Here is a 13364-nt window from a genome sequence, read left to right on the forward strand (position 1 = left end):
CAACTTCCTCATAATGTCGAAATCCAATGCAACAATAGTAAAGATACTTACCGACGAACTACCCTTGAATTTCAACCCACTGCATCTCGTATGGAAAACGGATTTGACCGTTGTAGTTGGAATCATGATGATCAATCCATCGATCAACAATAAAATTGGAAAGAGACAGAAAAACCTTATGCCAAACCTAAACTTAATGACGGAAATCTGAGGCTGTACGGAGTAGAAGTGAGTATATGTATAGAGTTGGTCCACAGAGGGGCGTCGAATGTGATGAACACGAGAGTCTGAAATAATGGAGAAGTTGCAAGAAGAGATCGAATTTTGTCCGAGGTGTTATAGGAAATCTTGGTAGAAGGCGATGTATGATCTGTGGAACCCCTATCTTGAGCATCACCACACTATTACGGACCCTCCGTCCGAACCCTTTAGTAGGTAGTTATAGGGATTTTTTGGCAAAACTTTGTCCTGAAGGCAGAACCCTTCGGAATACTAGACACCTTAATGCCCTCTGATCAATTCTAGCTCAAAAGCAATTTGACGGCTGCGATAGCTTCCTCAAATATAAATACGGGTACTTTATATCGATTCTCTATGCCATTACCAGCGGCGGTCTGGCTCAATCGGTTTCCAGTAAAAATCACCAAAGTTAACCCAAAAGTTTAGTAAACAATATTACTAAATTATGCGACTATTGTATTAATCAATTCTAGAAAAAGCAGTATTGTTTGTACACCGAGATTTCCCCCCTCAGTAGTAAAATACCAGACCAGAGTGCAATCAATGTGGACTAATTGTACGCAGTAGTTAGTGCTTTAGTGGCCACTACCCCTGACTAGAAAATTCCCACCCATGATACATCCCCTATCTTTTGCACCGCCAAGTCATTATGTGCAGGATTTAAGATTAACAAAGGCGGGGATCTATTTACCATCCACGTTGAAATAGGTACAGTGGCTCAAGAAGTGGTTCATATACGAACAGCTAATTTGTCAAATTCATCAAGGACGTGCCAGCCTGCCAGGTCCCCCACGGCGTCCAACGAGTTCAACAAGACCTTTCTTTTACACATGACACCTCAATCTGGGTTCAAATTGCTGAATTGGGAATTTAGAACTTTCGGAGATCTTGGGATTGACATGATCAAATCGAAGTTTAGAAGCTTAGAACTTAGAAGAACGTTTGCTGGGTAAGTAGGGTAGATCGCGGGTGTTCATTTCCCGTCATAATTACCCTTAATCCTGCTATTATTGTAGGTAAATACCTAGTAATGTTGGTGGCACTGCAGTCTGCTTCTTGATTCTTCTTCCTCCTACTACACCTTTCCCATGTCCCCAAAATTTATTTTTACAACCTACCCGTCCACACTCCCAATTTTAGCCTGATTCCATTATCCTTCCAAATCAGTTCCCGACAAGGTCAGCCCGTTTGGTAGGTAGTACACTTGGAGGATCTCCTATCTACTAGACTGCATCAAGTACAAGCGTCAGGACATCCACCGTGCCAAGAAAATCATATCTCTCTCTATCTCGGGTCGTAGTAGACCACTGACAATTTTTTGCGTCGATTGTCACTCTTTATTGTGTTCTGCTGTCAAAGAAAGCAAATTGATTACATTGTCGACGCCAATCTAATCAGCTTCTTCTTTGGGGGTTCAGCCTTCTTTGTTTATATGCGACATTGAAGATAGTGGCAGTATCGCGTTACGAGTTTACGATTCGAAATCATGTTGACCACGTCGGAGAGGAAAACTTCGACGGCATTCGTTACTTGGTCAATGTTGTGGGTGGTGTTGTTGACATCCTTCGTGAAAGATGTTCACGCTGCCACTTCAGACGATTGGAGAAGCCAATCTATATATCAAATCATCACGGATCGATTCGCAAGAACGGATGGCTCGACTACCTATGCGTGTAACAACACAGCGCAACTGTATTGCGGTGGGACCTTTCAAGGAATTATCAACCAGCTAGATTACATCCAGGACATGGGATTTACGGCTGTGAGTTTGTCTATCTCAGCTTCCCTTTACGCTCTTCGTATGAACGATCCTTCTCTCTGTCGTGTCTCGTACGACCGTCGCGACGAAAGACAGGAAAATCCAATAGCCTGGACATCGTGAGCTGACTTGATGCCAAACACAGATCTGGATTTCACCGGTTGTACAGAATATTAAGGAAACAACGGAATATGGGCAAGGCTATCATGGATTCTGGAGTCAAGATATCACTAAGATCAACGAACATTTTGGAACAGCAGATGATCTCAAGCTCTTGTCGTCGGCCTTGCACGATCGTGGCATGGTAAGCTGCATTCACATTCGCAACTCAATCATATGGATCATGAGCTCTAATTCAATTGTGCGCACTATAGTATCTGATGATTGATGCGGTTATCAACGACATGGCCTACGCAGGGAAAGGGAGCGCGGTCGATTACTCTACTCTAGTTCCGTTCAACAAAAAAGAATACTTCCACCCTTTCTGTTATATTAGCGATTATTCAAACGCAACAAACTTCCAAAATTGTTGGCTGGGAGACGATACAGTTTCATTGCCAGATCTGGACACTGAATCTGACTTTGTCAAGCAAACATGGGAAACCTGGGTAACAGAAATGGTCGCCAATTATTCTCGTATGTACTTCTGATCATGAATCTTACTTATCCCTTGCTCTTTCTGGAAGTCTTGGCTGTGGGGAAAATCTGGGGAATATTCATGCACAATACAATATATTGCAACAAGAGTGGGCTAACATAAACCCAATCTCTAGTTGATGGCCTTCGTATCGATGCCGCCAAACACGTCGACAAGCCTTTCTGGCCTGCCTTCCAAAAGGCCGCTAATACATTCACTATTGGTGAGGTCTTTGACGAGCTGCCTACAAATGCATGCGAATGGGCTGTCGATGCTCTCTCTTCTGTCCTCAATTATCCTGCCTGGTATTACATCACATCTATTCTGTCAAACTCGACGAATGGTATGGGAAGTTTAAGCTACCAATTCGATCAAACCCAACGATACTGTTATGATACTACACTTCTCGGTACTTTTAGTGAGAATCATGACGTTGCTCGTTTTGGATCCTACACGAGTGACGTGTCTCAAAGGAAGAATGCCCTCACATTCGACTTTTTTACAGACGGCATTCCTATTGTATATTACGGAGCCGAGCAAGGCCTTGACGGTGGGGGCGACCCTCAAAACCGTGGAGCTCTTTGGCTAAATCCAACTGGGTATGATACTACCGCAGTTCTGTATCAACATATCAAAACGATGAACACCGCGCGCAATGCCGTCAACAATTACATGATAGCAACCAATTACTCTAATTGGAGTCCTTATTGGGCATACAAAGCCTCGGTCATAAAACAAACAGACGACGTATTGGTGTTTAGGAAAGGGATGGTCCATTCGATCGTCACAGCTATCACCAATGTCGGTACCAAGGGAGCGGCTGTTGGACCTTACTATATCGAAGACACCAATTTCAGCCAAGGAAATCTCCTCATTGAAATCTTGAGTTGTAATAGCACTGTCGCAGGATTCGGCGGATCGTTCACCCTCACCTTGACAAATGGAGAGCCACAGGTATGTCGACATAGTTTCAACGCATGTGCGTAATGTTTATGAGTGCTAATTTTAAAAACAGGTTTGGATGCCGGGCTCCCTTTTGGTCAACACCACGCTCTGTCCAACTCCCATGAAGAATGTCAACAAAACACATGCCTCCTCCACCAGCACATCTCTCTCATCTCACACATCACCATCATCAGGCCCAATTTTTACCGCCTTTTTACTATCATCGCTGTTCTTCTTCTCTTAATGACCCTTATGTAAAGCATTGGGTTGCGTTTTGGCGTTTGGGCTTGAATTTTTGGGGAAAGGAATAATCGCATAATTACATGATTGCAGGTAGTTTGTCACATTTTAAGATTGCAGAGAGAGTAATTCAGCACGGGATACGGGTAGGAGTAGTTGCATCGTTGATGGATTATGAATGGTTAAACTTCATGATAGGCGATTAGAAAGAACATCCACCCCACAAAGTGAGATGAGTTGTCGGAGAAATGCGAATTGTACACAGACATGGGGGATAGAACATGTCGTTACATATTTCTTGTATATATTTTAAAAGAGGAGGGCTAAATTCAGCAAAAAAAGGACAAAGAAAGGGGCATGTATAGATGAATCTCAATACAAATGCCACCAATCTTCCAAATTCACATTACCTTGTGTAATAATGTGTTTTTATCTCGGTATGCCTTCCACTGTAATTAAATATCCAGCTCCTTGTGAGTTTGCAAATCTACAATTCAATTCTCATTTTATAAATTGAAATGAAGTCTTCTCTCTTGGTAGCACAAAACTATGGGAATTTCACTTCCACAAACTTACACAACATCACACACCTTGGGGCGTACAACACACAGCCACCAACAAATTTTGCCTATGCATAAGGTTATCTCAATACAATGGATAGGTATACTATGAAAAGAATCGTAGGGTGGCTGATAAGGCTGAGTAAAGCATTCTGTGTGTAATGCAGTATCAGGCTCAGACTACCAGATGAGATCAAAAGTAAGAGTTTCATCTGTCAGACTCAGGGGAAATAATTCATCTCATGTAAGTCAGGCGGACGCAGGGGCATTCTTTCAGGGTGCGCCGCTGTGCCCCTCGCCGCTATACACATGGATACGAAGCAACAGCGGATACGAAATGTCGGAATTATCATTCAGGGGCGTGAACCTCGTTGCTTCAATATGAGCCTGAAGTCTGTAAAGGATGAGACATTGTATTATTAATATTTAATAGCTGAAGTCAAGAGAAACTTGGTATCCATTGGTAATGCCCTTGGCATTCAGTGGTCGTTTTACGGATGGAGGATTTAGGGCTGGGCCGCGCGGTGGGAGTTACGTTGTAGTGTGGCACGAGAAGACAAATACCTAGGTATCTGCAGTATACCTGTTATGATATCCTAAGGCCGAATTTGACAAAAAATAATATCTAGGTACCAAGAGTCCGGGATGAATATAAAGCGTGGAAATTTTCGTATTGATTTATTCAATTGTGTCGTACCCACCCACAAACAAGACTTCTCACGAGTTAGCCAAACTGAGTGTTAAACACCAGCTGCATGCCTCCATGCTTAGAATATTGGAGAAGGATGACCGGTGACGTCCAAAGAACGAATCTTTACGATCTTCATCAGAGCCTACACGTCTGCCAAGACGATATGTCAGAATAGGAGTGCCGGAGTTCATTGCCTTCTACCGGATGATTGGAGCGCATCTCGTCATCCAAGTCCCGGTGAGGATGCGGGGTATACTTGTAAAATTTTCCGCATTCTCCATTTTACCCCTCATATTATTCTACGATATTGGTATCTGATTGATGCAAAAGGTTGAAATGTCTTAGGATGGAGAAATTATAAGTCTAGAATAGGATCAATGGTACACTGCAAGCTGCATGTGTGGGACTCTTACGAGAGTCCGAGGTAGATAAATACTAGAAATATCGTAGACAGATTGCAGTTTTCATGTTGGTTTTTTGAAATTATCGTGATTTGATTTTGAAAATGCGCTCTCTCAGTTGTTCTGGGCAGCAATGGCTGCTTCTCTCTTTGCTTTCTCAATCCATTACTGCACTCCCACAGAGTATCAAGCCCCGAATCAACAATGGTCTAGCCATCACTCCACCCATGGGGTAGGTATACCCGTTCTCTCCTGATTTCATTGTCAACATTTCTAACCGAAAACTAGTTGGAACTCTTATAACCATTATTCTTGTTCCCCCAATGAAACTATTATCCATAGTAACGCACAAGCTCTCGTTTCTCTTGGTCTCTCTGCTCTCGGTTACCATTATGTGACTGTAGATTGCGGATGGACTTTGCCTGATAGAGCTTCTGATGGAACACTAACTTGGAATCCTGACCGATTTCCAAGTGGATATCCAGCTTTGGGAACTTTCATTCATGGGTTGGGCTTGGGTTTTGGCGTATATTCGGATTCTGGGGTGCAAATGTGTATGACTGGAACTCCAGCACAAGTGGGAAGTCTATGTGAGTTTATTACTGATTGTTACGGTTGAGATCGCCAAAAGAATCAGTGGAAAAACTGGGCTTTCTAGGAATATTTTCCCATTTGAAAGGTTGGCGCAAGGAAAATGAATGCTGACTGCCAAAAGATCACGAATTGACAGATGCACAAACCTTCGCCTCATGGGGAGCAGATCTACTGAAATGTACACTTCCAATTCAAATCAACACAACGAAGTTTCAAGCTAACAATCTCAGATGATAATTGCTATTCCGATGCAGCAACTGGGTTTCCAAACACCAATTATGCACCTTCGACATCTCCATCTCTCAGATATCAGAATATGACCAATGCTTTAGCCACTCTCAGTAAACCCATTCTTTTCCAGATCTGCGATTGGGGCGTTGATTTTCCTTCTACGTGGGCTCCAGCCATGGGAAACACCTGGCGCATCACCAACGATATTATCCCATCCTATTCCACTGTTTCACGAATTTTGAACCAGGCTGTACCACAAACGTCTTTCGCCGGTCCTGGGCATTGGCTCGATCTTGATATGTTGGAAGTGGGGAATAACGTCTTTACCACTACTGAGGAACAAACTCATTTTAGTTTATGGGCGATTCTGAAAAGTCCATTGGTCATCGGAGCCGCATTAAAGGATCCGTTGACGAGTATTAGCTCTGCCTCTCTGGCTATTCTTAGCAACAAAGATGTTATAAGCTATAACCAGGATAGCTTGGGTGTTGCAGCAAGTTTCCGAAGGAGGTGGACAACCGATGGATATGAAGTATGGGCCGGACCATTGAGTGGAAATCGCACCGTCGTGGCGCTCATTAACCTTCAAAATACGGAAAGGACACTTACTTTGAATTTTCCAGATGTGGGACTGCAAAAGGCAGGTACTCTCAAGGATATCTGGGCCAATATCAGTACGAGGAATGCTCTGACCTCGTGGTCTGCGAATGTGGGTGCACATGGAACGATGCTTCTGGAACTCGGGGGGACAACTACAGCGGGTACATATGCCACTGATGACGCTGCTGTTTCTGGGTATGTTTATCACCGTAATTCCTTGTTCTACCTGTAGTACTTGACGACTAATTTGATCTTAGCTCAAACATCACATTTTCTAAGATCTACGCCCAAACCTCGAGCTCTAACTATACTGCTACACTACATTTCAATACCACATCTACCTCCTCAACGACCTTCACTGTTGCCTCAAAAAAATACACTCTTCCCGCTGGCTCAACTTCCCTCGCTGTAGGCCCCCTCTCATTCACAGCGTCAAGCACAAACACCCTATCCGTAGTCTCCTCCTCCACTCTGCTCCCATCCTCCCTCACCATCACATCTCCTCCCGCAACATTCTACTCCTCATCCAGCATGAGTATCTCCGGCACCGCCACGCACGTAACATGCAGCACCAACTACTGTACTCCAAGCGGCACCAAAATCGGCTATTTAACGCCCAGCGGCTCCGCTTCCATTACCGTCAATTCTCCTTCAACATCTACTGCCACTTCTACAAAATACCTCTCTGTGTACTTTTGCAATAATGATATCGCATTCAGTACATCGTGGACTACAGGCACCAATACAAGAAATATGACGATTAGCGTTAATGGCGTAGTGACACGCGCAGAATTTCCACTGAGTGGGAAGAGTTCGGAATTGTTCGGGACAAAGGGGTGGCAGGATACCGGTATATTTGGGGTATTGACTAGTGGGTGGAAGGTTGGAAGTAACGTTTTGACATTTGGCAATGCGGCGGGAGGATTGGTGGATTATGCGGTGGATTTGGTGGGGGTGGATGTTTATTGGTGATATACTGGCGCTGATGAAATAAATAGAGGTTGGATTTGGAAATCACGTAGTCGCACTGGTATATATATCTCTTGGAAATTGCTTCAAGTTCTGGTAGAAAGTAATATTTGCATCGAATTCATGAATATATACAGCTCAATCTATTGGTCAGAACTATATATATGTACACCAAAGCTCGTTGATTCAAGATATTCACACGCTATGATGTACTCTGTAAATTGCCTCACTCCATTTAGTCATTCCACGCTTATGTGAATGTGATGTTCACGCTGTTCTGTCCTTGGATTCTCGGGAAAAACTATAGCGGCATTAGTATTGTATTGGGTTCGTTGTGCTTGAACAGGAAGCGAGGTAAATGAAGGGGTAATACGGAAAGGGAAGCGAGGTATGCCAAATTACCAATCCAATTTTAGAAAAAAACTTACTTCAAGTGTTAAAATAACCTTCTGAGATGAGCTACTGATAGCAGTCAATCCTGCAACAGGAATCGTCAGTCCAGTACTACTGCTCGTCCAGGCGCCCCAGGTCCATCGAGCTTGCTGTAATGGTCCCAAATACTGGGTCCAAGCATCACCAGAAACCATGTACGACCCATCTGCATTCAAAGCCTTAATAGCTGCGATTTGTGGTAATCCCGCATAATTGATTGGGATTGTGAGGTCTGTAGTAGTTTGTTTGGTGAAGGAAGTTTGTGAGAGGGTTGGAGTAGCCCATTGCACGATTTGTAGCTGGGAGGGAGCGCCAGCAGAGAAAGTCAAAGTCAAGGTCGCTTTGATACCGGCGGCTGTTGTGGCGGAATAGAGGGTTGCGAGATAAGCTTGATTGAAAGTTAAGACACCGGCTGAGGACATGCTGTACGAGGTTGTTGCTAGTGTTGTGCCCGTGGAGGTTTTGATAGATGTCAGGGTATTTCCGTTCAAGAGGTAAGGAACAGATTGTGCGACGACAGCATCGCCGACTTTATGGAAGAGATAAGCTGAAGAGTTCCAAGAGGTGGCGAGATAATCTGTCGAACTGTCTGCGAGTGAGTTGGAGACTCCTTTAACACCGTTGAAAAGTATAGACATGGAGATAGGATCAATCCAGGTATTTGTAGTACGATCCAAGAAATCGAGTCCGTTGTCCCAGATTAAATGAGCAAAATTGAAATTCTTGGCGGTTTTCACAAAATAGTCTGTATACTTCCATCTAGCGGCAGGCTCAACAAATTGAGGTGTAGCTTGCCATTCTCCAATCAATGTCGGGATGCCTGTGAAGTTACCTGCGAATTGTTGGAAGTCTGATGTCAAGGTGGCTTTATCGGCATCAGAACCCCAGATGGTATCTCCCCAAGCGTCAAAGATCAACATGTAGGGTGAGTAATAATGGAATTGAAGACCCCAAGGTTGACTTGTATAAGTTGTGGGTTGGGTGAACCATTGCTGAGTGTAAACTGTGTTCATCTGAAGACCTGAAAGGGTGACAACTCTTTGAGGGTTGTAACCTCCAGCCTGGTTGATGGCCGTAAGGAAGAGAGTGTTGAGTTTGTTAAGTTCGTTCGCATTCTCTTGTGTTGTTCCAGGTGGCTCATTGATAGCTTCAAAGAGCAATTTACTAGATTTGCACTTCATTCTCGTTCCGATTTGAGACCAAAGGGCGGAGAATTTCTCTTCGATCATGGTAAGATTGGCCCCACTAGCAGAGACATCTGCCCAAACCCAAGAATCATGATGGACATTGAGAATAACGTACATTCCGGTAGCAAGGGCTTGGTCTACGACTGTTTCAACTCGATCCATCCAAGTGGTATTGACGGTCCAACTGGGGGAAGAAGTTACAAAATGATACGCCCATGTTACTATAAATCTTGTCAGTACTATTGAAATCATGGATGAGATGGAATTGGAGTGAGATTTTACCTGGTATTCTGACACTATTGAATCCCTCAGCCTTCACTGTTGAAAAGGTAGCAGCAGTGACAGCAGGGTTATTCCAGGATCCTTCATCTGGAACAGCATCCAATGTATTCCCGAGATTCCACCCTGGATTTAATGCGGCGAATGCGGCAGAAGCAGTGATTGGGGTGAATGCAGCAGTGCATGCCGATTGGACCGTGGAAGTTGCCGTCGAACTAGTTTTTGAGGATGAAGTTGCGGATGTGATTGGCTTAGAGATTGTAGACGTTGTTGGTATAGAAGTTGCGGATGTGGTACTGGACTTCGTTGTCGTAGTCAGAGTTGTCGGTACTGCAGTGGTAGCAGTACCCGGAAGACACTGAGAGTAATCTACAGAAATGAGTATTTCTTCTTCATGTAAAGGTACAACTTGATGGGGTTCTTACACGAATTTTGAGATTGACAAACATATCCAGTAGCGCAGGTAGTCGCCCCAGTCCAACCATTCCCACCACCTATCTTTAAATCAGTAACTAGGTATCAAGTAATGATAATACACGTTGGTGGAAATTTACATTGAGTATATCCTGCAGCCTGGGAGTATACTAACTCCACTGCCAAGGACAGCACGCTGAAAATTGCAGCAGTTTTCATGGCTTCAATGAGACCTCTATCAAGATAGAGAGATTAGAGACAACTACTTCTAATAGATTAACATCAATGGGACAGTATCATCTTAAGTACTTTAGCACATATTGCAATTACTGTACAGAATGATCCCATAACAATCCCGTCGGGCCATGGCATTCACTTGATCGCCAGACTGAGTAGGGAATCCGTCCGTAAATTAAAAATCCATTTACTAAAAACTTCAGCATGTAATTCCCGCATACTCGGCAACAGATCTTCCGCCCCTTCATGGCTCGAAAGAGATATCACGAGGTGAATTAGAGGGTTATTATGTACGGGGCTCCCGGGAGTGAATTGAAGATATAGTTGAAAAAGGTTTAAGACAGATTGCCGAATGTCAGGGGAATCGCTATGATAGGGTGGGTAAAATGATTCTTCAATATAGGATATTTGCCGCCAAGAATACTGCCGATATGTGTCGGTGGCAGCGGCCCGGAGTGTGGGGAAATGGACCCAAGAGATTGTTCTCGTGATACATGAGTGAGATTAAAGGAAGTAAGATGGAAGCATTTGGGAATAGTTACAGCTTGGTTGTAACAAGCCAGATACGACTGTAGCGGTTCCACTTGAGGACCGACACATCAGATCTCGCCCATTCATTGCACTGAGTTTAGAGTTCAGCAAATGGGAATAAAGATGGGCGGGTATATTGTGAATTGTGGATTTGAATAGGTCAATCGTGAAGCAGTCCAATATTGTATATTATCCTGCCTCGCAACGGCTAGAAAAAACGAACACCAAGCCCAAAAGAATGAGAGCAATCTGAAAATGGCTCTCTTCCACAATCGAACTTAAATTTAGTTCTGTAATTTGAATTCTTTCGAATCAATGAATGAGACTTTTTACTTCATGGATTTCTTTTCTCAAGAATTCCAATAACGATCATTGCTTTATTGTTTTAATATCGAACTTCGATTGAGGTGTAGAATTTCGGTCTTTTCTGTCTGTCGCGGGTATTGGGGCCAGATACATCACGTGAATGAAACATTGTTTGTTTTACCACGTGATTATATCAAAATATTGACACTTAAATACAAGTTCTATCAACGCAATACACAATCGTGACGATTTAATTTTGATCATAGATAGAATTCAAACTGTCCACGAGGATACTAGCATTTGACGAGTTTGTAATTGGTGGTAATCATGTCTAATTCTGAGAGGACTCGCAATCTTAAGGTTCGAGGGTTCCTTTGGGAGACCCTCTTACATGCCAGGTTTAGATACAGGCAAGCGGCGCGGACTAACTACTCATCGATTGGTTACATTGTTGGAATCTTTATTCTGAAAAATTAATAGTTAGTTGGAATACGGTTTAGCGGTCGATTTAAGCGAGCACCTATACCAGATTCCAACCATCAAAAGTGCCCACACCCGACAGTTTCTTGAAGACTAGATTGGTGGAAGGTGTGATATCCTTCGGCCAATTTCAGGCGCACAGACAGTAGCAAGTATATGCCAAATTAAGGACGTTATCTTCATATAACAATCGGGCTTCTGGCGCAATGGCAACGCGTTTGACTTCGACTTCTGTTAGAAATAACAGTCCTCTCCATCAAAAGATTGCAGGTTCGATCCCTGCGGGGCTCATTCTCCCTTTTGAAAGTCTGGAGGTCTAGGAGGATCGTTTTGCAGTTGAAAATGTGAGAAATAGTTGAGATTTGAGGAAGTTGTGCAAGTTTGAAGTTTTGGTGTGATAGTCGGCTCTCTATTGGTAAGCGGGCCGCCTAGTTCCTACAAGAACTTCCAAGAAGGCTTTATCTATGAGATGTGAACTCAAAGTGAGAGAGCGGGAGTTCGTAGGGTGCAAGGAAATTTGAGTGACCATGTACCTAGCTCGGTAAATACGAGGAAGTGAGAATAGCTTCCCATCAAAATGTTTTTACACAATGATAATTAAAGCTACCTGTCTTTTCGATATCCCATAATCACATAGTTTCAGAGTCATGTCCCGTAACTTTTAGGTTTTCGAGCCTAATCATATCTTATAAAATTCATAATAGCTTAAAAAACACTCAACCGATTAAAAGCGAGGACAGTATTGTATTTTCCAGTCCCCTCATATAAATCTGTTCAAAACAAACAATTTCTTGGATTATGATATATTACGCTATCTGCACTTTTACCCAAAATCCGATCTGCAAGATGTGGGATTATTCGGCACGGAACCAAACTGCCAAGCCCTAAAATATTCCACGAAAATTGAAGCCTTGGCACCGCATTTTTTTACGGGCCCTAAAGCATATGAGCCAACCCAGAACAAGATCTATTAATATCAACATATACCTCCTCTCCTTTCAATCTTCTAAATCGTCATCTCTCCCTTAGCCTAATCCCCCAACCTCGAATCTTCGAATTTTCATCCACGTCATGCTATCAACACCACTTCAAATAGGTACATCTTCACTTCTTTGTATCTGCATCCAGAATTGGAGTACATGCTTCTATGACAACGGCATTCACCAATTAAAAACGTGAGGGCTTCTAGCGCAAAGGCAACGCGCCTACCTGACTCCGATTGTTTTTCGGAAGCGTAAGCTACTGTTGGTATGCAGGAGACTCGAGATTCGAGAAACACGGGGCAGAAGGATATAAGCCTGACCAGGAGGGTGGAAAAACTTCCATTTGAAGTCGGCGGGTGGCTGATTGAGGTATGGTGTATGGATATCATGCCATGGGTTGACATGTGTGGATTTGTATGTGTGGTTGCTTTGGAGACAAGTGAACCTGAGGATTTCAGACAAGTGGCTCTCCGAGCCTGTCGCTTGTCCATTTGCCTCGAGATTTCATCATCAGTATTGTCCTTTGCTCTCCACTGTCTTTGGATTTCCTTCTCGGTGAGAATTTCGCAATGACATCTCAATTAACTCGAGTCAGCTGCTGTCAAAAGAAGTAACTCTTCTTGGAAACCCCTATAGAACTCAATGTAA

General features: G+C 43.4%; 3 protein-coding genes across 3 annotated transcripts; 2 read left to right on the plus strand and 1 right to left on the minus strand.

Moving 5' to 3' along the window:
• The first annotated feature begins 1216 nt into the window (after positions 1 to 1216).
• Positions 1217 to 4335, plus strand: EAF02_006451 (uncharacterized protein). The gene is made up of 5 exons (XM_038902499.1): positions 1217 to 2002; positions 2145 to 2303; positions 2374 to 2635; positions 2773 to 3590; positions 3652 to 4335. Exons 1-5 carry the CDS (start codon positions 1727 to 1729, stop codon positions 3823 to 3825), a joined length of 1689 nt encoding a protein of 562 aa, XP_038757719.1. The 5' UTR covers positions 1217 to 1726; the 3' UTR covers positions 3826 to 4335.
• Positions 4336 to 5577: 1242 nt separating this feature from the next.
• On the plus strand, positions 5578 to 7870 carry EAF02_006452 (uncharacterized protein; the record flags this gene model as incomplete). The annotated part of the gene is made up of 5 exons (XM_038902500.1): positions 5578 to 5705; positions 5762 to 6063; positions 6189 to 6245; positions 6298 to 7093; positions 7156 to 7870. The coding sequence occupies 5 exons, from the start codon at positions 5578 to 5580 to the stop codon at positions 7868 to 7870; spliced, it is 1998 nt and encodes a 665-aa protein (XP_038757720.1).
• A 247-nt stretch (positions 7871 to 8117) lies between these two features.
• Positions 8118 to 10398, minus strand: EAF02_006453 (uncharacterized protein; the record flags this gene model as incomplete). Its single annotated transcript, XM_038902501.1, has 5 exons — positions 8118 to 8168; positions 8296 to 9707; positions 9769 to 10134; positions 10191 to 10259; positions 10320 to 10398. The coding sequence occupies 5 exons, from the start codon at positions 10396 to 10398 to the stop codon at positions 8118 to 8120; spliced, it is 1977 nt and encodes a 658-aa protein (XP_038757721.1).
• Between the last annotated feature and the right edge of the window lie 2966 nt (positions 10399 to 13364).

The sequence above is a fragment of the Botrytis sinoallii genome (assembly GCF_014898435.1).
Source record: "Botrytis sinoallii strain Bc 23 chromosome Unknown BSIN_010, whole genome shotgun sequence".
NCBI lineage: Eukaryota > Fungi > Ascomycota > Leotiomycetes > Helotiales > Sclerotiniaceae > Botrytis > Botrytis sinoallii.